The 27,191-nt window shown below is 43.5% G+C and overlaps 1 protein-coding gene across 1 annotated transcript in view; it reads right to left on the reverse strand.

The window, feature by feature from the left end:
* The window catches only part of SPTLC1 (serine palmitoyltransferase long chain base subunit 1), a 39,931-nt gene extending 15,737 nt beyond the window's left edge, over positions 1–24,194 (reverse strand). The window contains exons 1-6 of the mRNA XM_035099854.3: positions 24,061–24,194; positions 20,720–20,827; positions 15,732–15,826; positions 13,404–13,497; positions 11,226–11,298; positions 6,158–6,290 (exon numbers count right to left, since the gene is read on the reverse strand). Coding sequence (XP_034955745.1) covers positions 6,158–6,290; positions 11,226–11,298; positions 13,404–13,497; positions 15,732–15,826; positions 20,720–20,827; positions 24,061–24,126 — 569 coding nt within the window. The 5' untranslated portion in view covers positions 24,127–24,194. The remainder of the gene's footprint in view (positions 1–6,157; positions 6,291–11,225; positions 11,299–13,403; positions 13,498–15,731; positions 15,827–20,719; positions 20,828–24,060) is intronic.
* Between the last annotated feature and the right edge of the window lie 2,997 nt (positions 24,195–27,191).

Below are 27,191 nucleotides of genomic sequence, written 5' to 3' on the forward strand. Positions count from 1 at the left end.
ATCAACAGAAAGAGTGTAAGCTTTCTTCTTATGCCCTAATAAAGCTTTTTTTAAAAAAAGAAAAAGAATACCTTTTACTGTACTGTCTAAAGCCCAAACAGAAAAAGAGCTGAATGCATCTCTTAAGAGACTGTTTTTTAAAAGCCCCCTTCTTGTATGACCTTCCTCTATATCCCTGACAGCAAACTGACCCAGAACAAGGTCTCTGAAAGGGTAGATCCTATGTAAAAGAAGGCAGGAGAATGGGATCGATAACAGTTTATAGAGGTGAAAACTTACACTCTGAATTGGCTCACAAGCTGCCTAGAAATCACAGAAGCCACCTTAAAACCAGTACCATACATTTCCTATGTGTCACTTCAATCAACACAATGGTGGCTGCATGGGATCACACGATCCTTTCAGAGAACTCTTCAAATGAATTTCTATTTAATGTTACTGACTTTCAGGCAACATTACAGTCAGGCACATGGCCAGTCATACTCTTGGCTTTGTCCATGACAAATGAACAACCCAATCAGTGTTAGAAACTCATTGATATATAAGCTAGTTGCCAAATGGCTCCTGAAACCAGGGTTACAGTCACCAAAATGGGATGCCTAGTTGCCATTTTTGGACCAGGCGGCTCAAAAAGTTGCCGTTTTCAGCAGGACCTTTAGGTTCCTGAAATTCATTCTGACTATGCAGATAACATATAATGGGTAGAATTCTACAGGATGGGGTGTTAGTGTGTGAAAACAGTCAAGATCCAAGGATCCCCACGCATACAACTCAAGATGGCGGAGCCACCAGGAGCCATCCAGGCGTTTTCACTTGAAATAGCCAGGTGTAAAATGTGCCTGGCAAATTTTGAACGCTGCGCACCATATGTCTGCCTTAAATAACAGATCATTACTTGCTCAGGGATAGGCTCAGAGTGGCTTCAAACCTCCCAGGGTTGTGGTACCATCAACCAGGGTGGGTAAAAATCAATGATTTTCTTTTTAATAATAAAAATTCAGATTTTTTAAATTTTTATTTAAATCAGATTTTTAAAATAAAATGCTTTTGGAGGAAAAGTCTTTCTAAAGATAAGCTTCCTATTTAAGTTACATTATAGTCCAAAGGCTATTCATCAGGATATAAGGATTTGTTTTAAGTTTTTCATGTTTGCTAAAGTCTAAGGTGTTAAAAAAAAAGTTTAACCACATCAGTTAACAAACATGGATACATATGCTACAATGTTATTGCTTTAGTTAAATAAATACTGTAGTTTAAATTGTTATTAAGGAAATGATTATTTTTCTCCTTCCATTAAAGTACAGCAGAAAACTTGTCCAAATATACAGTTAACTTATTAAACCTCACCATAATTTCATAATTATCTGTCTATGTATTTCCAATAGTATAACCAAAAGAGTAATTTTTGATATAACTGAGAATTGATTATTCCAAAAATGAAACCTTCATCTGGTTGTAAATATTAAGATTATACCAGCAAGAATGAGATTTTCTGTAAAAGAAAAGAAAAGATTTAAATCAAGTCTTACTGACTACTGATTTAAATCGTGATTTAAATCGATTTGATTTAAATCAAATCCACCCTGCCATCAACTATGGTAATCTTCTGGATCACTTGGCTGGAAGGCATTGTGCTATATAGAGCTACTTTAAAGGTTAGTTTAAAGGACGCGGGTGGCGCTGTGGGTTAAACCATAGAGCCTAGGGCTTGCCGATCAGAAGGTTGGCGGTTCGAATCCCCGCAACGGGGTGAGCTCCCATTGCTCGGTCCTAGCTCCTGCCAACCTAGCAGTTCGAAAGCACGTCAAAGTGCAAGTAGATAAATAGGCGGGAAGGTAAACAGTGTTTCCGTGCACTGCTCTGGTTCACCAGAAGCGGCTTAGTCATGCTGGCCACATGACCTGGAAGCTGTACGCCGGCTCCCTCGGCCAGTAAAGCGAGATGAGCGCCACAACCCCAGAGTCAGTCATGACTGGACCTAATGGTCAGGGGTCCCTTTACCTTTACCTAAAGGTTAGTTTCAGGTGGTGGCATTCCTCCTCCACTCCATTAGCTTTGACATACAGGATGTCACACTGATTCATCTTGTCTCTCAACATGTACATGAAACAGCTAGACAAGATCATCCCGGTATTTGGGCTAGTGATCATCTACAGTGGTACCTCGGTTTATGAACACAATTGGTTCCGGAAGTCTGTTCATAAACTGAAGCGTTCATAAACTGAAGGGAACTTTCCCATTGAAAGTCTCAGCCTGCATACCAGATGGAGCTGGTAGACAGCTGCCCTGGAGACAGAATTGACGCACTTTCTTCGGAATACAGTGGTACCTCGGTTTACAAACACAATTGGTTCCAGAAGTCTGTACTTAACCTGAAGCGAATTTTCCCATTGAAAGTAATGGAAAGTGGATTAATCCGTTCCAGACGGTCCGCAGAGTACTTAAACTGAGGCGTTCATAAACTGAAGTGAACTTTCCCATTGAAAGTAATGGAAAGTGAATTAATCCATTCCAGTTGGGTCCGCAGCGTTCGTAAACCGAAAATTCGTAAACCGAGGTGTTCATAAACCGAGGTTCCACTGTATATGCAGATCAAACCTAGCTTTCATTTTCATCTTTTGATGCAATGGAAGTTCTAAACTGGTGAGTTCTGGAGCAGATTAAGGTGAACAAACCGATGCTTAATCCAGACAAGACAGAGGTGCTGCTAGCTGGACGTTCTGGCAGCCTGGAAGAGGTTTGGGAGAGGCCTCCCTCTTAAAAAAAGAAATCTGGTTTGCAGCTTGGCAGTACTCTTAGGTAAAGCCTTGCTTAAGGATGTTCAGATAGCAGAAGTGGTTACGGCTGCTTTTTGCCAGATCTGGCTAGTGGAGCTGCTGTGCCCTTATCTCGGGAACCAGACCTGGACATATCCTAGTCACTTCTAGCTGATCGTTGTAACACTATGTTAGGGCTGCCTTTGAAGGCAGAGCAAAGACTTCAAATAGACCAGAATCCCTCTGGCCCAGCGCTGACAGGAGAGAGCAGTTTGTAGCATAAAACTGCAATACTGCATCATCTGAACTGTCTACCTATTTGTTTCTATACTCAATTCAAACTCCGGATAATAGAGTCTGCAAGTCTATAGTCATCACCTCAAATTGAGCCCAGCAACAAACTTGTACCTAGTGAAGATGGAACTGTTTATGGTTTGTTTGTTTGTTTTCAGTCATTTTTTATTTGCTTTGGATAGGATTCCATGGTTTATGAACTTTAGAGCCCTATATGGCCTGGGAACAGAGCACCAAATATCTCCACCCATATGAATCTGCCTAACCCCAGATATTAGCTCCATGGGTTTGAAATGTGGACAGAAAATTTTCTGAGCTGATGGCAAGATACCGTAACTACATCCTTCCAAAAGGCTCAAACTGAGCTTGTCTTCTGAAGAGCAGCTAAGACATTAGGGGGGACCACAGACATCTTAGGCATTGCTCCGTGAATTAGTTTTTTGACTACGCTGCTCATAATCTCTTAATTGTAATTTTAAACATAAAGGCTATTTTGATGTCTTTTATTCATTGATTTACATTTCTTTAAAAAGTTTGCTTGCCATCTTCAACAATTTTTTTAAAGGAAGCTAGTACAGTGGTACCTCGGTTTACGAACCTAGTCTGTTCTTAAACCGAAACCGTTCTTAAACCGAGGCGCGCGTTCCCTAATGAGGCCTCCCGCCGCCAGTGCTGTTCAACCATTTGGCTTCCGTTCTTAGACTGAGGTAAAGTTCGCAAACTGGGACACTACTTCTGGTTTTGCGGAGTTTGTAAACCGAATAGTTCGTATACAGGGCTGTTCTTAAACTGAGGTACCACTGTATGTATATTAATAAGGAGAAAACTGTCAGGGCTAGGTAATTCCTAGCCATTGAACTCACTCAGTTCATAGGTTACATGGGGGTGGGAATGGAAAGGGGGGGATCAGACTACTTACACTGCAGACACATTTATCTGGGAATGTCTCATTGAGTTCAATGAGATTTACACACACACACATATATGATTTCAGTTAGTATCAACTAACACATAACAAGCACAAGCTCTGTAAGAGTGCTCTAGAGGAGATTTTTGTCCGACATTAAGTAAATTCATTCCAACCACTCATCAAGTGCATTTCTTTGCTTGGCTGTAACCTATGGGGGATACTGACAAAACGTTTCAACAGCTGTTAGCAATTTTTAAAGAGTTCATACTGAAGCAGCAATTGATCGTTAAAACCAAGTAGTCATTTTGAAAGCATTTCATAAGCGATTAAAACTACCCCTTAACAGGCATTTAAAATGGTATTAAGATCCAGCTTTGGAAATGACAAGATCATATAAGCGATCCTACACTGGTGCTGAAAAATTGCACATAACCACTTTCCTAACATCTAGCCTTTTTTCTATGAGAAGGCTTATGAAAGCGCTTTTATAACTGTCCCAGTTAATCTCATTTTTAAACAATTGAGATTGATAGCTCATAATGCATGTTCACTAAAATAGACCACAGAACCCACTAAGAGCTTGTAGGTTCTCCCTTTGAGAGAAATATCTATGGTTAACTTGGGTGTACACAGATGTTGCCAGCAGTGGCTGGCAACAATTCCCGGATTGCAACAGCTGGGAAAAGTGTCACTACAACAGGAGAGATTGTCCCTATCAGGTATATGAGATGCCTCCATCTACAGCCCAGCTCATAGGCTTCTTTCTCCAAGCAGTTTTGCATCTGTAAGCCACTGGTAGAGGAAGGCACACAATGTCTGCTTGGGTATGTTCACTGGCCACCTAACTGTACTCTAGCCCAGTTTGGAAATCTCTTCCCCGAAGGCACAACCAAACCACAAACATGCACAACTTTTCTAAGGGCCCCAAGACCATTTTGTTTGAAAAGGGTTTGAGTTGAAGTGGTTCAAGCAGGAAGAATAAGTTCTGTTTTAGTTTAAACTGATTCTCTCTGGTTATCTCCCGCTTGGACTACTGCAATGCACTCTACATGGGGCTACATTTGAAGGTGACTCGGAAACTACAACTAATCCAGAATGCGGCAGCTAGACTGGTGACTGGGAGTGGCCGCCAAGACCATATAACACAGGTCCTAAAGCATTTTCACTGGCTCCTAATACATTTCTGAGCACAATTCAAAGTGTTGGTACCGCAATGACCTTTAAAGCCCTAAATGGCCTCGGCCCATGGTTCCCTCACTGCGAAAAGTGAAGTTACAGGGAACCAAGCAGAGGGCCTTCTCAGTGGTAGCGCCCTCCCTGCGGAACACCCTCCCATCAGATGTCAAGGAAATAAACAACTATCTGACTTTTACAAGACATCCGAAGGCAACCCTCTATCAGGAAAGTTTTAATGTCTAATGTTTTACCATTTTTTATGTGCTGTAGACCGCCCAGAATAGCTGGGGGAACCCAGCTGGCTGGGCGGGGTATAAATGATAAAATTAATATTGTTGTTGCTGTTGTTATTAAGCCAGATAGGCAGGTATAAATAATAAAATTATTGTTGTTTATAACTATTACTATTATTAAGTGGTGGGGTTAACTATCACACAATGGATTCTATGATTCTTGGATTTGAAGGAAGAAAATTAGTTGAACAAGTCAAGTCACAGGATAGAAATAGCCACATCTGCATTGGCACTCCCCCCACCTCCAAGTGCTGCAGTTCCAGGAATTGCTATCAACCGCAATGTTCCTTGCTCATGAATACACAGTCCAGGATGGTACGGATTCCTCTTTTGACAGAGAGAGTGTAAACTGGCTCTAAGATTATTACCTTTTGTGGAATATGGTACCTAGAAACAAGTGGATTTTGCTATGAAGAACCTCAACCTTACAAACAGGAGCAGAAATACCACCGAGGTTCTGAAGAAGCCTCTTCAGAAAGTCCCATGTACAGTCATACCTCTACTTACGTATCCCTCTGGATACGGAATCTTTGGGTTATGGCCACGGCAAACCCGGAAGTGTATACTTCCGGGTTTTGCCGCGCCCGCATGCACAGAAGTGCTCTGCGTGCCTTGTGCATGCACTGCCTCTATTTACATAATTGTTGAGGTGCAAACGGACCCCGGGAACAAATTAAGTTCGTATCCGGAGGGTCCACTGTAATATAGAAAAAGTGAAGATTACGTACACAAAAACAATGTCTCCTCGTTTTGAATAGGCAGGAATAGCACTGGCAATTGTAGCAAATCCATAGGAATATATTATAGCTTCCTCGGTCCTCATAAATTTGGCAAGTCGTTCCTCCAGTTCCAGATGTACATCTGTTTGAGAAGGGTAGTTTATGTTTTAGAAAAGTCACACAAAGATGCAAAGTCATTAACAGCATGGAAATCTATTCAACTTTGCCCAGGTTATTTTCTCCTTCACACACACACACACACACACACACACACACACACACAGGCTGACAATCCTGTCATTCCAACCAGGTGCAAAGTAACTCATCTGAGTGTTTGACTGCATTACCTTAAAAGGGCACTTATGTTTTGTGAGTTAAAGTAAGCAAGCCACACTCGGATACCTGTCAGAAATATTCCAGAAACGAATACCAAAACGTGTCTGTTGTTGGGAAACTAGAAACAGAGGGAGTCAACATTGCCAAGTTTCAGAGGCTTGTTTAGAAAGCTAAGGGGTAATTATCTTAGCTCTATATTAACACAGTGCATTCCAAGTGGAATTCCCCAAGCAGTTTTCAGGCTCGATAAACCAACAAAGCAATCAGTGGAGTTAAATCTCTTCTCCCAACACTTATTCCTATCTTGCATTTTTCCACATTTTTTTTGCCTTCTCTCATCCCTTACGTTCCTACCTCTCCCCAACTCCTTATTTTCTGAACATCCCTCATTTGGAAAGGAGCAATCACATCTATCACTTTCTGAGCATTATTTTATAGATCCATCCATTATTATTTTTTAAAATGTTTTTATTGAATATTTCCTGGGGTTACCAAAGTGCATACCTCACCTCTATTTTTAGATTCTTAAGTTCTTTCTGCAGATCAGTGAGACTTTAATATTGCATATTGCATACAAGGGTGGGGGGGGAGAAGAGAGTTGGAGAGGGGGGGCGAAGAAGGGAGGTAGTAAACTTTCATTGTTTTACATGGTATATGTGCAAGGTTTTTGTGTCAGCGTCACATGGGTAGGTTATCTTTCTATTCCTTTATCAGTTTTCATTGGCATTGAGAGCAGTTGGTGGCCCAAGGCATGGATGGTCGCCTACAGTTGACTGCAGTGAATTTTGTTTGCCGTGTGTGTGTGTGTGTGTGGCGTTGTTGGGTCAAGTTAGCCATCGATTCATATGCTGCCGGTGGGCTCACTTTTATTGCACACACAACCCTGCAATATCCATCCATATAAGAAGAATTAATCATTGTCCCAAATTTAATTTCAACCATGGTGAAAAACGCGAATTAAGAGCCATCTCATTTTGGAGGGTGGGTGCTGGAGGGGCTCAATCCAGCGCAGCACAAGCGGGGTGACTGTACACAAACGAGTGCCATGGAGTCTAATAGTTCCACTTTCTCCCACCCCTCTTCCATCAAATATGAAAAAGGATAGCAAACTCATTGTTTGTGGCTTCTAAGTGGTTTAAGGTAGCACAAGCAAGCACTGCAAAGAATGGGATATCTATTCCTCCGAGCCCAAGTGGTGGGGAAGAGAGTTTTACTGAGCCTCATGAGAGTCCTTCAAGAGTGTCCACTGTGTCTGTGTCAGGGACTGGGCAGAGGAGGAATGGGGGAGACCGCCTTCCCATCCTGCCCCTTCCAGGGAGGAGGAAGAGGAAGGCAGTATAGATTTACAACAGGGGTTTGCGGGAGGTCACAGCTCAGAGGCAGATGAGGGGAAAAGTTGGGAAAGCATTCAAGACCCTCCATCTCCCAGAACCCAGTGAGCCTTAAAAGCAGAGAGCAAAGAGCTCAAAGACAGAGGGCATGTAGCAGCACCCATAGAGGAGACAATGAGAAAGAAGAATGAAGAAGTGGGAGAGGCGGGGGTTGGAGAGTCACTCGGGACAATGCCATTATCCAAGAGGCTGGGGTCTATAGCCTCTCTGTAAAGATTGAAATAAAAAAGGAATGCAAGAAACTTCCCCTTGTCTTTATACTTTCCTGGGCAACCAGCCGGGAGCCGCTGACAGCATCCCGAGAGTCTGATAGGATGAAACCTATTAGTTCAGACCATCTCCTTTCAATATAAAGTTGCCAGGATTAGAGATAATGAGGAACTGGTAACAGGTCAGATTAAAGAACCTTATCTCCCCATTTTTTTTCAGCTCAAAATCTCTCGTTGTCACATCGGGAGGGGGGCAGTTCGGACCCAATTTAGTGACCAGCATTCCTAAGAGAGAATCTGTTGTTAAATGCCAAGGAAAAGGGGCAGGGCACAAACCTTTCTCTTCTCGTATCCCTATGCGCCCTAGGTATCAAGCAGAAGCATGAGAAGATGACACATACACTGAAAAGAACAGCCAAACCTTCAGAGTAAGAAGTCATTCACCATACTGAAAACCACATGGCTTTAAAGCTATGAAGTCAGGATATCTAGATGGGAATCTAGTCAAAACAACATCAGTTATGGTCATGGATAGAGTTTCGCCACAATCTTCTGGTAACAAGGAAAGTAAGAGAGAATTCTAGCACCACCGCTGAAATGATTAAAAGGAGAAGGAAGCATGGAAGACATTGTTCTCATATGGTAAACTATCGAACCACAGCGCCCAAAATGCTGACGATAAGATGAACAGTTTGCCTTGTGAAACTTGAACAGTCCCAAGTGGCTTCCTGGAAGCCATTCCCAATCCTCTAGGTAAAAACACCAGCAAGTTAAGCAACTCCCACCAGAAAGTCAGACTATAGGGGAGATAAAGGAAAACGTTTAGGCTCACTGCATTGCTTTCTCTATAGCGCTGTGCAGAGACAGAAGAGGAATGTGAAACACCCTCACACTGTGATTAAATGCAGACTAGGAGTTTCATAGCAGGATTTGTATTACAAAAACCCTCCGCTTGAGGTTTGAATTCAAACCTCTTGATTACCACACAGATATAGTATGTTGGCAACATCTACATTACTCTGTTCACAAGCGGTCAAGATGTTTCGGCCAGACATCAGACTGCCCCCTCGTGGCCTCTCTGGAAAGCTCAGTATTTATAGTCTTTGCTTTAGCTCTGCCAATTATCCCTACATGACATTTTAATAACCACAAAAAGAAGCTGTGAATGCATGCGGGTGTATCCCAAGAAGCATTCTTGAAACAAGCTTAGGGCATCATCCAGCAATGTATTCTCCTCAAACAAGATAAAACTCTGTAACTGATATACACTGGAGAATCTAATGGAAGCTTCGGTAAATAATCAACTGTAACGGTTTCATGACCCTGGAAAAAGTTGCAACTTCTATTGCAAGTGGAGATTGTGTGAAGGCTGTTGCTGTGAAAACAACAACAACCAGGAACTGATCTGGAAAGTTTAAGGGAAGCAGAGGGAAAAGATGGAATTTAGGATGCTGTTGCAACTGTCCTGCCCTGATGGGTCTGCCTTCAGGTCCAGACAGCTGATGTGGCCAGAGGCAGTCTGAGAATGGCCAGAGGGAAGAATTCTTTTTAAAAATTATGTCAAGGCAATAGCTGAATTCTTTAACGAAAAGCTTCACAGTTCCTACTTCTTGCTCATGGCATTACAGAATATTCAAAGACTAGGATTGCCAGTGGAAATCTGAGCAGCCCCTCAGACTAATGTGGAACTGGCTCTAGGGTCCAGCAGTATCTCCTGGATGTCAATCTTTCAGGGAGAACATGTGTCTCATCCATCATAAGTACATCTATGCCCAACTAACTTACTTGCTTTTGTATGGATCATGTTGTATTGACATGGTTAAAAAGTTGTGTTTCTGTATCTGTAGGCCACAATGAATAGCTCTAGAGAATTAAGAAGCATTCTGCTTAATTTTGAGCAAGAATTCCTCTCGCTTCTTTTAGGCATTACAATCCAACTGGGCTCTAGTTTATCCTAATTATAATACTTTGTTAAGTATTGTAGCTTCACTTTCACAAGATGCAAAAGTGTTCTCTTTTCACTCAAAAAGTACAAAACTGCCCAGAAAAGTACTCTCCCTGAAAAGACTGAGTATGCAACCATGGGTGTACTTCTGGATGCTTCTGACTTTTTAGGGGGGCCTGCTCAAACTCATATGGATAATTCCAGTCTTGGAAAAAAATTTAAGCAGCAGTAGCAGCCCCCCCCCCGCAGCCCCCCCCAAAGTAGACAGAAATGTGGACTTTTCAGCAGTTACTCTTTCCCTTCAAATCCCTCCTGTGAACTCACTTTTCCTCTGATGTCCTTGGCAGAACCTCTTAGCTCTCATTTGCTACTGGTGCAATTCTGTATCTAGTTTCCCCGAGTGTAAAGCCCCTCAAACTCCGTGAGCAGACATGTGTATTGTGTGTGTGTGTGTGTGTGTGTGTGTCTATATAAATATCTATATATCTTGTCTTCCAAAGCAACCACTCTATTCCGGACTTACAAATGGAAAGTGTAATGCTGGTCAACAAAAGAGATTTAAAGACTGACTCAATGCAAATCTTAAAAAAATGTAGCATAAACACCGACAACTGTGAAACACTGGCCTGCGAGAGCTCCAATTGGAGAACGACCTTGACTAAAGGGGTCATGGGCTTTGAAGACGCTTGGGACTCACGATGAGAAATGTGCTAAGAGGAAGGCACTCTTGGCAAATCCACACCATGATCAACTCCCGCCCGAAAGCATATGTCCCCACTGTGGAAGGATGTGTGGATCCAGAATTGGCCTCCACAGTCACCTACGGACTCACTGTTAAGACTGTGTTTATGGAAGATGATCTTACTAAACTAAGAGTGATCACCAAAGAAGAGAAGGAGGATTGAGCTGTAGTATGTTCAACTGAACTGAATGGAAACTCCTTTTCTGTTTATGCTCAGTTTCAGCTTTCTGCCGCCTCCCCATGTCAAACTCTGGATTGTGTGCTCTTGTTATTACTCCATGTGTGTGCATGTTGATGTCACTATGCAAAAAAAACCAAGCTTACGTGCCAATTCATCTGAATGAGGAATATGTTAGCATTGGTTCACATCTCCCAATTCCTTTATGTGACATCAACATTCAATTACTGGTAGCTACCTTTAATGTTCTACTGGAAAAAAACAGGTTATACATACCAAAGGTTCCATAAAATCCCCTTGGGCCACAGGTGCCAACACCGTATTTTGTCAGAGAATTCTGAGCTGCATTCTTTGAAGAAGCAGAACAGGAGAAGAGTTGTTAAGTACAGTTAGAAAAGAAATGATTTCTACAGTATTCATAGAATCACAAAGTTGGAAGGGACCATGTGGACTGGCGTTGGATATGCCTATTGTTCCAGTTGCATTTTGCCACTGGCAACCCACCTTTTGCAACTGGACCGAGATGTTGGAAGCCTCTATTGTGCCGAAGTATCTCCTCCCTGGCCTGGCCGCAGCCCGCTAGTCTGCAGGGTGCAGTGGCAGCAAAAGACATGCCTTTTGCTATCGCTCTACCCCGCAAAACACCTGATTTGCCCTGCAGAGCAGCAGCAAAAGACTGTCTCTCTCTCCACCCCCACCCCCTGCCATGCTGCTGGGAAAATCAGGTGTTTTATACCAATTTGTATAAAACATTATTAACTGATGATCTCAGAGTGCTGTCAGGACACTTGGATTTAAAAAACAAACAAACAGGTTACATTTTTGTTTTTACTGGATTATTTTTGTTTATTTTAAATAAAAAGATAAAGTTTAAAACACCCACCTTTCTTAACTGACCTGACTTGAACCCCTCTCCAAAATGTTTTCTCAAGGCTCTATCTGCACCTACTTCTTACAAAATTCTTTTGTTTGCTGTATTGGGCACTTTAACAAAGTCATAGACAGCAATGCTTGTGTGATAATATAATGTCCCTTTATAATGTGGCTAGGGATATCAGACTGCCTTCAAAGAGGACCTGCAAAGGCACCAGGAAGCATCAGCGGTTTTGTGCTTCCTGTTGTATCATCTCCCCCCAGCTCACTGTTTGCAAGGAATCACTTGCATCTCCCCTAGCAGGCTCTCTTCCACAAATATTTCTGTAGGGAAATTGGTGGGTAGGCTGCTTACTGTTGGAAATGACAGAGTCCTCATTATGTGATTCCCCTCTGTTGCTCTTGCCAGGTAGCTATAACACCTACATAGCTGTATTTAAAAAATCCCTCCAAAGCTATTATTTCTCTCTTGTTATTAAACCTGCCTGGATTAAATGTATGCCAAAATCTGGTTTTTAAAACAGAAAACTTTTAGTGTCTTTAAAAAAGACATCCCTATATAAATAAAAAAGTGGCATTTGGACATTCTGTTTTTGCACCTACAATTCCAGTCCCAGAAGCAATGTGGCTCCTAGCTTTTGTATCCCAGTTCCTAACACTGATGAGAACCATCTAGTCCAACTCCCTGCACTGCAGGAATCTTTTGGCCCAACAAGGGGCTCAAACCCATGACCCTGAGATTAAAAATCTCATGTTACTGAGCAGGGGCCGGCAAAGTTTTTGTGGCTTGGGCCGGTTCACGGTCCCGCAGATGCTGCGGTGGGCCGGAGTGCGCACGTGCACACGCTATTTCTGGCAGTCCTTTCGGCGCGGAGGTGATGTGCACAGCTTCCCATTGGTTGCAGGAGCTTCCTGCAGCCAATGGGAAGCCGGCCAGCATCGCAGAAGGCGGTCCCTGCTCTGCTCCACACCCTGCTTAGCGCGGTGCAAGGGAGCCAACTGAGCAGGTGGCGGGAGTTCCCGAGCGGGCAGCAGTGGGTCCATGGGCCGGTTAAACAACCCCCATGGGCCACTTGTGGCCCATGGGCCTTAGGTTGCTGACCCCTGCTAGTGAGCTGTCCCTTGGGACATTCAATAGCTATTCCTTGGGACATTCAACAGTGTTAGTATTGGCACTTTCATGCCCCAGAGAGTACAGATGAATGCAACATAGGTGCCCTACAAGCAAGATGCCAGACAAGGGTTTGAAGGCATACTATATTTATTTAGATCTCTAAATCCAAGCAGGTCTGTTGCCAGGGGCTCAGCACCTAAAATGGAGATTTTGCCTAGGATTCTCATGTAGACTTTTCAAGCACAATATGAACAGCAGTATTATAAAACTGTGGTGCTGAGTTCAAGATTAAACTGCAGTTGCCCCTTTGGGCATCTTTAAACTATGGCTTAAAGTAAACAGCACTAACTGAATCTGGTATGCAAAGTGTAGCACGGGGACATGATGCTTAATAAATCGTAATTATTAAGGCAGGATTGTTACACCTGAGCCAATACCTACAGGTGAGCAACAGTGCAGGCACTTACCTTGACCCTTTCATTATCCAAAAGCCCAAGAAAATTAAATGACGCAAAGTTTATGCATTCCTTGCCATTCACGACAATGTTATGAATTGGAGGCCTGAAAAGAAAAGAAAATCAAACTTTCCTTAGCTTACTATTAATCCTAACTTCATTTCAGGCACATGGTAAGAGAACAGAGCTTTTAAAAATTCTGCACAACACTGGAAACACAACTAATTTGAAAATACATATTGCAATGGTGGAAACTGTTCAATCTTTCTGGTATGGGGATTCCTTTTTTAGTATTTATATCACATTTCAAATAGCTGCATTCCTGTTGATGAAACCATGCCTTTGAAGGTAAGGTAAAGGACCCCTGGATGGTTAAGTCCAGTCAAAGCCAACTATGAGGTTGTGGTGCTCATCTCACATTTTGGCATTTTCAGACACTAAGTACTTTCAAGAACTTTCTGAATCTTTGGAACATGCAGTGGAGAGAAAAATTTAAGAGGGATCTTGAGAAACATAGAACTACCTTATGACAATCAGAAATTAAAACTGCCCTAGTTAAAGATCGCTTTGCTTTCAACAGAGCTAAAATAAAGAGGTTTCTTACCTTTCCTCAATGATCAAATATCTATCTACAGTAATACCTCAGGTTACGAACGCGATCCGTTCCGGATCGCAGATCGTAACCCGAATAGTTCGTAACCCGAACGCGATGCGCAGCGCCATTTTGCGCATGCGCAAAGCGTGATTTTTGCGCTTTGTGCATAAGCGCCACACGCGCGCGGCGCTTCTGCGCACGCGCAAAGCGCGGCGAAAACACTTCCGGGTTTGCGCAGTTCGTAACCCGAACTGTTTGCAAACCGAGGTGTTCGTAACCCGAGGTACGACTGTACTTGTTTTTATTATTATTACTGAACTACTATGGCAGGACATGCAAGGTAGAAAACAAATCTTTATGTCCAACTACAGGTACTAGTTTTAGGATAACTTACTTTGGGGTCAACATTAACATTCCAACTATTATAGGTTTTGCTTCTTAACCGGGTTGTATGGGGTGTTAGGGGAGGAGCGGTGAGAGACATGTTAGGCTCCTTCTGGGGTAGTTTGTCCACATTTGGCGCCCAAACTGTGCTCAGATCTCACCTGTGGCTCCTAGAAGCTGTCAGCATGTTGCAGCAGCAACACCCTGGGAATGGCTTTGACTGGCCAGCTAAACCAGGTGAGAGTAGCCAATGGGCTTCAAACCCTTAGTGAGTTAGGGACTTCCCCTGCATGTGAAAACAGGCTCCAGCAAACTGAGTGGACAAGACCAATAAACAGTGAATTCCAATGGTCAAGAAGGCAGTTTCTGCACGTGCTGTAGAGGGAAGTGAGGGGCAGATGGGGCTCATCAACCTGGGAAGGAAAACTCTGATCCTAAACCTCTGCTGCCTGCAGGATATCTTTGGGAGAAGAAAAGGCGAAGGAGTAAACCCGACACAAATCCAGAGTGGAGTCCCCAAGATGGTTGGATGGAACCTTAGAATCACAGAATCATAGAGTTGGAAGAGACCACAAGGGCCATCCAGTCCAACCCCCCTGCCAACACCATCAAAGCATTCCTGACAGATGGCTGTCAAGACCTCCAAAGAAGGAGACTCCACCACACTCCTTGGCAGCAAATTCCACTGCCGAACAGCTCCTACTGTCAGGCTCTTACTGCCTCCTTCCGGCAACTCCTGCAGCCAAGCTGGTGCCAAACATATTCTTTTCCTTTCCTTTCCTTTCCTTTCCTTTGGACCACAATAGCGAGGCCGAGAGGGTGGTCTTGTCATCTGGGCAGCCAAGGGCCCCCATACACACTGCCCAGGCTTGCATCCCAGAGAGATCACTTTGGTACTGCTAATACAGTGGTCTGCCTTCACTCTCAGAGGCGCCCAGAAGCCAGCAACCATTTCTTAACCACTGAAATCTCCTCAGCTTAAAAAAGTTTAGATTTGATGACAAGCTTTCACAATAACATTTCTGAAAAGTCAACAGCAAGTCTCTAATATCAATTAAGCAGCTGAATGCTAACTAAGTGAACCAGAGACCAAGCATCCTCATGCGGACATGAGGGTTTTGTTGGTTTTTTTACAAAATTTTGTTGCAAGCTGAAAGTTCAATCCATTCTATAACCTGGTTCTCAAAGTTTGCAAGAGAACAAATCACGATTTCCCCTGAAAGTAATCAAAGCTGCAATATTTATTAAGCATACAGACTATGAAGCAAGCACCTTTGAAGTCAGGAGGACTGACTTTCAAGTAAGCTTGCAAGGGATAGGGCTGTTTAGTCAAACATGAAGTTGATTTATTCTAGGATTACCCTGAAACAACATTGTAGTTGAGAGCTGGATGGTCTTTGGATACAGGAGGAACAAGTGGTTCTGGTTGCCATTCTTCAATCAATTCTTCCTTTTCCTAAAACAGAAAGAAGCCCAAATATTGGTTGTTAATAATTTTATTGAGAAAATCAGGAAGATATTTTTTTATCTAAGCAGTTGGATTTTACACACATGTCTGGCAAGCTAAATGGACACAAAAGTATAATTCATTCATATTAATATGCTTCCCATTTTCTAATCCACATACAGGTGAAACTCAGAAAATTAGAATATCGTCGAAAAGTGCATTTATTTCAGTAACACAACTTAAAAGGTGAAACCAATATATAAGATAGATGCATGACATGCAAAGCAAGATATGTCAAGCCTTTATTTGTTGTAATTGTAATTATTTGTCATTAGGCAGGTCAATTATAAATGGAATGTAATTAATGAAATGTAATAGCGATGTTTATATTTGTTTATTTTTGTATTATTGTAACTATTTTATTACTGTGGAATTTCCAAAAGAAAGCATTTGTAAAAATTAAAAGAAAATTAAAAAATAATAAGTTGCATTACTGAAATAAATGCACTTTTCGACGATATTCTGATTTTCCGAGTTTCACCTGTATTTCTTTTATGTTCTATGCATGCCAATTGGCACTGTAACTATTGCCACATATTTGTTTGCGTTGGGAAAACACTTGATTATGCTGACAACATGTCTTTGCAAGAGCAATATAGACATTAAAGGGATCATTATGAAATTAATAGACTTCTCTGTACAGATGCACCAAGCAAGTTCACCCACCTGAATATTGGTTTTATTATCATCTTTATTTATTCAGTGTTTTTATGCCAAAAGGCCTCAGGGCGACGTACTGCCTGGATACAGTGGTGGGATGAATGAGGGAAAGTAAACAGAACTTGAATCCTGGCAACACACTATGGGTGAGTGGTACTTGGGTCTGAGAAATTGGTCAAGTGCCTGGCCTGGGTGGGTCTGTACTCCCCCTGAAGGAGCAGGCAGGCTGTTTAGGGGTGCTTCTGGATCCAACTCTGACACAGGTGGCCCAAGACGTTTCAGTGGCTAGAATTCCTTTTATCAGCTGTGACTGGTGTGAAAGCTAAAATCGTGCCTGAACTGGGACAGCTTCACTTCAGGCTTTGGTGATATCAAGACTGGATCATTCCTTCCTCTATGAGAGGCATCCTTTGCAGCAGGAAGATGCAGGTGGGGCAGAATACTGTGGCATGGTGGCTGACAGTTAAAAAGGTAAAAGTTAAGGACCCCCAGATGGTTAAGTCCAGTTGAAATCGACTACAGGTCGCGGCGCTCATCTCGCTTTTCAGGCCGAGGGAGCCGGCGTTTGTCCACAGACAGCTTTCTGGGTCATGTGGCCAGCATAACTAAACTGCTTCTGGTGCAACGAGACACCGGGATGAATGTCAGAGCACACGGAAACGTTGCTCACCTTCCCGCCACAGCAGTACCTTTTGATCTACTTGCACTGGCGTGCTTTCGAACTGCTACGTTGGCAGAAACTGGGACAGAGCAACGGGAACTGACCCCATTGTGGATTCAAACCGCTGACCTTCCGATCAGCAAGCCCAAGAGGCTCAGTGGTTTAGACCACAGCGCCACCATCAACATTTGGCCACAGGTTCCTCACCCACACTGCTTTCGAACTGCTAGGTTGGCAGGAGCTGGGACAAAGCAACAGGAGCTCACCTTGTCACACGGATTCAAACTGCTGGCCTTATGATTGGCAAGCCCAAGAGACTCAGGGGTTTAGGCCAGTGTTTCCCAACCTTTGGTCTCCAGCTGTTTTCAGACTACAATTCCCATCATCCCTGGCCACTGGTCTTGCTAGCTAGGGATGATGGGAGTCGTAGTCCAAAAACAGCTGGAGACCCAAGGTTGGGAAACACTGGTTTAGACCACAGCGCCACCTGCATCCCTGACAGGAGGGAGATCTTGCCCACTCAGATTTCTGTACTGGTTACCCATAGGCTACCGAGCCAAGTTCAAGTTGCTACTTTTAGTATATTAAGCCCTTAACAGCTTGGAATCAGTTTACTTACAGGACCACTTTACTCCATATATGTCCAATTGGCTGCTTTGGCCTATGGGCACTTAATATTTGCTCCACACTTGTAAAAAATTCGTATTTTAGTGTGGCAACACCCCCACTTCAGAACTCCCCGCCTACTGACACCAGGCAGGTGCCTTTGTTATACTTTTTCCAACACCCGCTGAAAACATTTTTGTTTAGGCAAGCCTCTCCTGGCATGTAGAACTTATGTGTGTTTTATATTTTTATCTACTGCTGATTTTAATAACCTTTTGAATGTTTTAAAATACCTATTTTGAACTGTTTATTGAGGATTGTTTTAGGTTATATTTTTGCAAACTGCTTGGAAGTTTTCTTATAACCAAGCATACAGTCAAACCTTGGTTGTCGAACGTAATCCATTCCAGAAACCCGTTTGGCTTACAAAATATTCAACAACCAAGGCGCGGCTTCCGATTTGCTGCAGAAGTTTCCTGCACTCAAGTGGAAGCCGCGTTGAATGTTCAGCTTCCAAAAAAACGTTTGAAAACGGGCGCATTTACTTCCGGGTTTTCAACGTTCAGGAGCCGAATTGTTCCAAAACGGAGGCATTTGGGATCCGAGGTTTGACTGTAATTTATATGCATTTTGTTAAACAACATAAAGGAATCTGATGTGCACAAAATAAATAATAATAATAAACAAGTGGCAAAAAATAACAAAATATGACCAGGCACTAGATCTGAACTAATCAGAAATCCTATCAACTAGATGTCCATAAATTCCAAAAGAGCTGCATGGACCAAACCATTGTAGCATCTACTTCGAAGGGTGGGGCCTCTAGATGTTGCTGAACTACAACTCCCATCATCCTTTGCCATGCTAACAGGGAGTTGTTGTGAGTTGGAGTCCAAAAACATCTAGAGCAGACATATAAAACCGGTCGACCACAATCGACAGGTAGATCTCCGGCTGATCGTGGTCGATTGCAGGATTGTATATGAAACAAAGGGGAATGGAATATTCCCCCGTCTGCCGCCCTTGGTGTATTCCTCTGTTGTGTCCTGTGTGCGGTCCCCTGGCGCTGTGTTCAATTGCCGCAGCAGCTGCGAGAGCTATCATGTCATGTGTTGACGTTTTGAGTGTTGTAAGTAGCGATTGCTGCGGACTTAAGTAATATCAAATTAAAACATTCCCCCCTAAAAAAATATCAACAACACTGGTCCATCCCCCCTCCCCCACCCAAAGAAAGCTCAACAACTCTGGTCACTCTATCCCCCCAAAAGCTCTACAACTCTGGCAATGACAATGGGTAGATCACTTCCAGTGTTATTTTACTGGGAGTAAATCGCAGCCCCTAGAGCAGGCATGTCCAAAGTCCGTTTTGGGGGCCTAATCCGGCTTGCCAGTCGATTTCACCCAGCCCCCATGGCAAGGATTGAAACAGAACAATTTCAACCCTTAAAAAAGCTCAACAACTTTGGTCGGCCCTCACGCATGTTCACTTCATCAAATATGGCCCTCTTTGGAAAAAGTTTGGGCACCTGTGCTCTAGAGAGTTGGATGTGCCTGATCGAGAGGTTAGCCACTCTTTAAAAGCCATCATAGACTGGCCCTCCAAGACTGCCTCATTTCCTGTGAGACTCTGTGTTAGCTCTACTCCACGGGTCAGGCTCTGCTCCAAATATATTTGCTTTACCAACTAATAATCCGCTGAAGGGAGCTGCATATAGTGAAACTATTCCTTTTTGTAGAGATTATGATCTGCTTCGGGAGGCTGATACTTTTTGATGTTGCTAGCTGCCTTGACCCTTGGAAAAGTGAACTAAGCATATTTTAAAATAAAAGCAAGCTACATCTCCACTTCGCTATGAATGACAGCTGTGAAGAAACTAGTCGTCCGGATCAGTAAAGAAAAGGTAGAGCATTTTTCAGCCATCATATCTGTTCTCCTGTGGAAAACTGCTGTATGACACACATTATGAAACTGGGCAACCACCTTTCAGAATAACTTTGGAATCAGGTGGGGAACTGGATCCAGCCAGCCTTGTCATTATATCCCCTCCTGTTCTGCAACCCAACATGGCTCAGCCATGACTATCACCTTGCATCACAATGACATAATGGCTTGAAATCAACCTGCGTACTCCTAAAGCTGATCAGTTGATTGTTAGGTTTTGGGATGTAATGTGCACTGGGCTTCACAAGTGCCACCAATCAACAGACTTTTAGGTCTTCCAAAGCCCTGGGTACAGAAGTGCTGCCAATCAGCTGATCAACAGAACTTGCCAAGGCAAGCACAAAGCACCACTTTCAAAGAGTAATTGTCACAGGAACTTTTTTTTTTGCTACACTGAAACCAACATCACTCTTCAAAACAGCACCCCTAAATACCACAACTTATTAAACAGGCTTGGAGCCAGAGAAAAACATGGGCTGTGGGTGTCCTAAACAGCACCCACATAGTGTGTCTGTCAGCCAAAACCTCCCTGCTTATGCAAACATACTTCTCTAGAGCCAAGTCATTAGTAATACGAATTAACGCAGTCCATAATCAAGCAGGGGTTTTTTGTGAGACTTTAGGAAAAACAATCACACTTGTATATACAACTATGATTAGACTCAGCCCCCTCTTCCCTCCCTTCCCCCATTCTCTCTTCGTGGCACCTCTCTTCTCCCCCAATCTTATACTGTATACAGTACATTAAAAGTCTCACATTGAATATAACTGATATGTAAAAGGGACTTTATGATCTGAAAATAGAGGCAATGTATGTACTTTTGTAACCCAAGAAAATCTTTAGTAAAAACATGTTTTTTAAAATAAAAAAACTATGATTAGACTGAAGTGCTTACTTCAAGCATTATAGCTATTAATCATATTGACGATTATTTTTGTCAGAGCATATTGAGACTATTTTGGAATATCAAACCTTAGGTGTGAGGTCAGATCGCTCCTGAAGCTTGTACGTCTTGGAGAAGAGAAGTCTGATTATCCATAGGATTAGAATACCTTCCAAAATAAGATGGTAAGTTGGAGCCTGGAAAGTAAACAAAAATACCGGTTGCACATTAATCATTTATCTAAGTTTGCCATCTGTTTAAAAGTGTACATGTTAAATTCACCACTTTTTGCTGTTTTATCCAAACTCGTAATGCGACTGAAACGTTTAGGAAGCCTAAAGGTAAAGGTAAAGGGACCCCTGACCATTAGGTCCAGTCGTGACCGACTCTGGGGTTGCAGCGCTCATCTTGCATTATTGGCCGAGGGAGACAGCATACAGCTTCCAGGTCATGTGGCCAGCATGACAAAGCCGCTTCTGGCGAACCAGAGCAGCACACAGAAACGCCGTTTACCTTCCCGCTGTCGTTGTTTAGTCGTTTAGTCACGTCCAACTCTTCGTGACCCCATGGACCAGAGCACGCCAGGCACTCCTGTCTTCCAGTGCCTCCCGCAGTTTGGTCAGACTTATGTTGGTGGCTCCGAGAACACTGCTGTAGCGGTACCTATTTATCTACTTGCACTTTGACGTGCTTTCGAACTGCTAGGTTGGCTGGAGCTGGGACCGAGCAACGGGAGCTTACCCCGTCGCGGAGATTCGAACCGCCGACCTTCCAATCGGCAAGCCCTAGGCTCTGTGGTTTAACCCACAGCGCCAGCCGCGTGCTTAGGAAGCCCAGCACTGCCCAATCACAAGGTTTTAGAAGAAAAAAATGGACAAAAGCTGAATTTATTCTCTTGGATCCAATAACGCAGCCTTATAAACAAGCCTGCAAAGGTTAGGAAGTCCCCTCCTCTGCACTGAACATGGAAATTCCGGGCACTAGCAAAAGAGAATACCTTCTCCCAAGAAGGTTGCTGTTGCAGACAGTGGTCCATTCTTTCTCCACTTGTTGATGGTATGGAACTGCTGGCTGCCAAACAAGTTCTTACATTTCCTAATAGGCAACTTTATAGCAGGCCACGGTCAAATGGCATGTGCCCAGGATGCAACTGGTATAGCTCAGAACAAGTGTTCTATACACTTAGCTATCTCTCCATACACAGTGTGTCTTTCTTACTTAAGATATTTACTCTCCCATTAGAGCTGCATTATGGGGACATGTTGTAGACACACAGGATCTTCAAAGAGTTCAACAGTCTCCACGAAACTCTGGGAAGATTGCTTCAACAAGCATCAGGTCAATGGGTTTGAACAGAATAAGTACATACCACTCCCTTAGAAGCATAGGCCAAAAGGTTAATCTGCATGCTGTTTCCACCCCCTAGCATTATTTAGAACTATAAATCATGTGCTATAAACAAACAGAAGCCTATTCATTTAAAACATAATGTCCTTCATCAAAACTGATTTCAGAGTGGCTTATTAGGTTAAAAAATATAAATACAAATAATTAAAAAGCCAGGAAATAAAAATTAATTAAAAAACAATAAGACTTATGTTTACCTAAAGCAAAAAAATAAGCCAATGTTGGATAACTGGGAATTAATTCAGCAGAGCGTTCATAGACAGACACCCACTGAATGATAACCAAGATTATGCACATTTACCCCACACATTTGTAAGGGAAACTTATAAACAGAACCTGTATGTTTTCTCAGAATTCAATGGTGCTCATGCCTAAATAACCCTTATAACTGCAATATTTAATGACACCTTCTGATATCTTGATGGGATCTATGGGGTGGGAACCCAAAGCCATCCAAATCCAGTTTGCCCCATATAGCAGGAAACAGTCAGTAACATATGCATGCAAGCTCCACAACAGCGAAGGCCCTAAACTGCTTCCCTGAGCCCTATTGATAGCCCAAGCATAGCTTGACTGGCCATGCCATCTTGCAACATTCACAAAGTTTGGCTGAACACAAGCAAAGATGCTTTCCTTCCCTGGAGCCAACACACACACCTTTCTTAGAGGAGATGCCCCTATCTGCAGGGGCATCGTTTGCGTGTACAACCTAAAAAAGATACCCAGCTAGAATAAAATGCCTGCTCCTAGGCACACTGCTGTATAAAATAGTAAACAGAGACCATTTAGCTGGGGTTCTCCAGCTGCTTTTGGACTACATCACGCCTGACCACTGGTCCTGCTAGATGGGAATGAAGGCAGTTGCCATTCAAAAACTGATGGGAGACCCACGTTCAGGAAACCCCAATTTAGATTTACAGGTGTGGGGAACCTTTGGCCCTGCAGAACCTTTGGCACTGAACTACAGTTCCCATCAGCACCAGCAAGCAGTTTAATGCTTTTAAGAACTTGCTCCTAAAATTAAATCTGAGAATGACAACGGGGAGAGCGCTGTCCATATTCAGAGAGGACATCTTTTAATCCCAGTGTTGCAGAAAAAGCCTCCTGGCTTGGAGATGTGCCAGGAGCGAGGATACATATTGCCCCAGAGTGGCTGGGGCAACCCAGGTTACAAATAAATTATTATTATTATTATTATTATTATTATTATTATTATTATTATTATTTTCACAAGGGTGCAAACTTGAATAAAATATTGAGGGGAAGCAGGGAAGCCCCACCCCACATAATCCATCCTATGCTGGATTCTTTGTTGGGATTTAAAAATCTTTTGATGCCTTGGGTTCTTAGATATAAGTGACTTTGTTCTGTGAACCACCCTGAGACCGGGTATATATAAATTCAATAAATAACAACAATAGCATAGGCACACACACCATTTGAATAGAAATTCCCCTGAACTTCGGTTGCCCAGCTCCCTTAGTAATAATAATGATGATGATGATGAAGATGATGATGTTGCACAGACACACATCATTTGAATGGGAATTCCCCTGAACTTTGGGGGCCCAGCCCCCTTAATAATAATAATAATAATGTTGCACAGACACACACAATTTGAATGGGAATTTCCCTGAACTTTGGGGGCCCAGCCCCCTCAATTTTTTATTTTCATTTTCTTGGGAGAGGGGCTGCGAAGGGAACTCTGCCCCTTGTTGTTGTTAGCTGCCATGCGTCTTCCTGACGGCCAGGCGTGGCGACCCCTTTCCCCTCCCCATGGGCCCCTCCACCGGGCAACCACCCTCCTCCCCGGCGTCCCACCCAGGCCTCAGCCTCCCTCTTCGGTCGTGTGAGAGGGGGAAGAGGTCAGCCGAGGCTCCTGCTCTTTCCCCGACCCCTCGGGAAGCCTCCAGCCTCTCCTCTCCCCGTTCCTCTGGAGGGGGGGGAAAGGCCGGGGGAGCCCTTGGGCGACCCACCCGGCCACCCACCTCGAGGGGCCGCCACCTCCTCCCGGCCCGCTCACCTCATAAAAGGCCTGGACCATCTCCACCAGCACCCACTGCTGCCCCGCGCCCTCCGCCGCCGCCATCGCCGAGAGATGCTTCCGGGTCCCGGCGCGCGCCGCGACGTCACGCGGCGTGCGGGGGCGGGGCTGGGAACCTGCGGCGGACACGCCCCTCGCCACGCCCCCTTTTAACTCCTTCCACACCCCGGAGGAGCCTGCCTTGTAGAGACGAGCAGGTGGAAATCCAGTTTATGGCCCTGTGGCCAATCCGTTGCGTGTGGACTGGAGGGGGTGGAGGACACCAGTTTACGTAAATAAAACATTGGAAGGGTTGCAAGGATGCCCCACCCCATAGGATCGGTCGCAGGATGCAGAATATTGGTAAAGTTGCAAGGATGCCCGACCCTATAGGATCGGTTGCAAGATGCAGATTGGAAGGGTTGCAAGGATGCCCCACCCCATAGGATCGGTCACAATATGCAGCGCCATTGGAATGGCAATCCCATTTCTTAATTTTCAAAAATACGTGCATTACCTCTCTTTTTTTAGTTGTGCTTTCTACAGATCAGTTTCATTTCTTGTGAGACGTGTGTGTTGCATGCAGTGTTAGGTTAGAAAGGAAAGGGGTGGTGTTGAGTATTTGGGGGTGGGGAGGCTGAAGGGACCTCGGCCCTTAGGAGTTAACTCTGTCCTATGGCAGGTCCTGCTAGACTTAAGATCGCGGCTGGCTGCCCATCCAGCAATAAAACTGCCAGCACATTTGCTAAAGCTAAGCAGGTGGCCAGTATGGTTTCTGTAATGGATTGCGGGGGGGGGGGGCTGTGTGTTGAGATTCCTGAGTTGCAGGTGCTTGGACTCAAAGACCCTCGGGCTCCCTTCCAAGTCAGCATTGCAAGGGGTTGGCCTAGATGGGCCTTAGGATCCCTTCCAACTACCATCCTATGCTCCCTTGCAGGAGAGTAAAGGGCAATATTTCTTATGCATGTATTAGAACTGTGGGGTCAGTATTGTTTTTGTTTCTTACTATGCTTTGTGTTTTTGTGCTTTTATATTGTAAACCGCCCCGCGATCCTCAGATAAAGGGTGGTATAAAAATTCAAAATAATAATAATAATAATAAGTAGTAGTTAAAGTAATAATAGTAAATGGGGCTTCCAGACCTCTTAGTATCCTGCACATGTATTTTGCCCAGTGTATGCTTCCATCTGGCTTATTTCCAGTTTTCTTTCTTTCATAGCTCTCCGTCTGCTCTCCAGTAGTTCTCTTAAACCTCTGTAGCAAAGCTATCGCTGCCCCCTATTTATTTTAAGGGGATGGTTCCAACTTGTGTTCTCACATTTTTTTCCAGTGGGCTCTGGGTGGTGCTGCCCTTTGGTTCAAAACGCAGCCGGCGATAAGGCCAGTAGTGCAGGACACAAAGCTTGCTTGAAAGAACGAGAACAAGAGCATCATAATTCACGAGAATTACTTGCTCGGATTGAATGTGAGTAGAATGGCTTTGAAGACAGCCTGCTTGCTGGCGCTGATGGGAGTTGCAGTTCAGCACCATCTGCAGGGCCAAAGGTTCCCCACGCAGCCTCACCTGTAAATCCTCTAAAAGGTCTGTTTACTCTTTTATACAGCAACTAGAATCCACAGCACTTCGCGTAGAAACATAAAGGGGTTCACGAATCTTTGCGGCATGACGCTTCTGGGAGATAATTTAGCAGTGAGTTTTGGATTGAGCCAGGGGAGGTTGCAGGATCGCCTAAATCAGGGTTTCCCAAACTTGAGTCTACAGCTGTTTTTGGACTACAACTCCTATCATCGCTAGCTAGCAAGACCAGTGGTCAGGGAAGATGGGAACTGTAGCCCCAAAACAGCTGGAGACCCAAGTTTTGGGAAACCCTGGCCTAAATTGTGGACCAAAGTAGATGTGACACAAAGACACTTCTTCCAAAACGACATCAGAGTATATAGGTATAAGCTGTCCCTCCCCAGCTGCAATCCCAACAATCTCCTCCACCCACTGGCTATGAGTTATGGCCGTAACTCCATTGACTATGAGTTATGGTGCCAATGGGAGACCTCTCTTCTTTGGATTTGATGCGGTTTCTAAGTACACATTTAGTACCATGCTCTAGTTTGGACCCTGGGTTATTAACATTTATCATTATTATTATTATTATTAATTGAATTTATATACTGCTCTATACCTGGGGGTCTCAGGGCGGTTCACAAAAGAAGATCAGCATATAAAACCACAATATATACAATCAAAATAAAAACAACAACCCAAAAACATCCCCCTCAAAAACGTGAACCATATTTTAAAAGGGCATAGAATGTAAATCAAATCAAGCAAAGGCCTGGTTAAAAAGGAATGTTTTTGCCTCTATTATTATTACTACAGTATTATTATGCTACCCATCTGGCTATTATTATTATTATTATGCCGTCCACTCTGGACAGCTTCCAACAAGCTAAAACGCAATTCAAGCAAACAAAATCTACGCGTGGATGTGTGGGAGTCACATGCATACTATAAGGGAAGAAAGGAGGAGAACCAGCTTCAGTTCTACACTTCTTGTTCTTCCTGCTACGATCCAGAGAAGAAGGTATTTTGCTCATCTCATTGACACTTCCTTTAGTGGCTCGCATGGTGGGCTTAGCTCAGAACTGCTGCACGAGGAACCAGTGAGCCAACACCCAACCAAACTGATTCAATATTCCCTCCTCCTATTTCTCTCCTGGAAAATGACGAGAAACAAATATTACAAAACGTTCAAGTTGCAATCGTTCGCATGGTCACGTTTGCAACACCGATATTGAGCATATTTCCTAGGAAGCAGGTGCCTATGAGCTCAGGGGGACTTTACTTCTGTGTAAATCTGCAATCCTAATCCCGTTTACCTGCAACTGTGAGTAAATGTCACAGAATTCAATATGACTTAATTAACGGCTGTGGTAGCAGAGGAACCTATAAATGCAGAGTTACTTATACGTTGAGAAATTGCATGAATTAATTCTGAGTAGATATGGTTAGGACTGACTAAGACATGACTGTGTTAATAGTCAGCATTTTAATTAGCAATAATTTAAAGCAAAGCAAAGCAACTTGTTTATCAAGATGACCTTGGACACACCCAGAAGGGATTGCTGATTTTGCC

The sequence above is a fragment of the Zootoca vivipara genome, chromosome 10, assembly GCF_965207765.1.
Source record: "Zootoca vivipara chromosome 10, rZooViv2.hap1.1, whole genome shotgun sequence".
Classification (NCBI taxonomy): domain Eukaryota; kingdom Metazoa; phylum Chordata; class Lepidosauria; order Squamata; family Lacertidae; genus Zootoca; species Zootoca vivipara.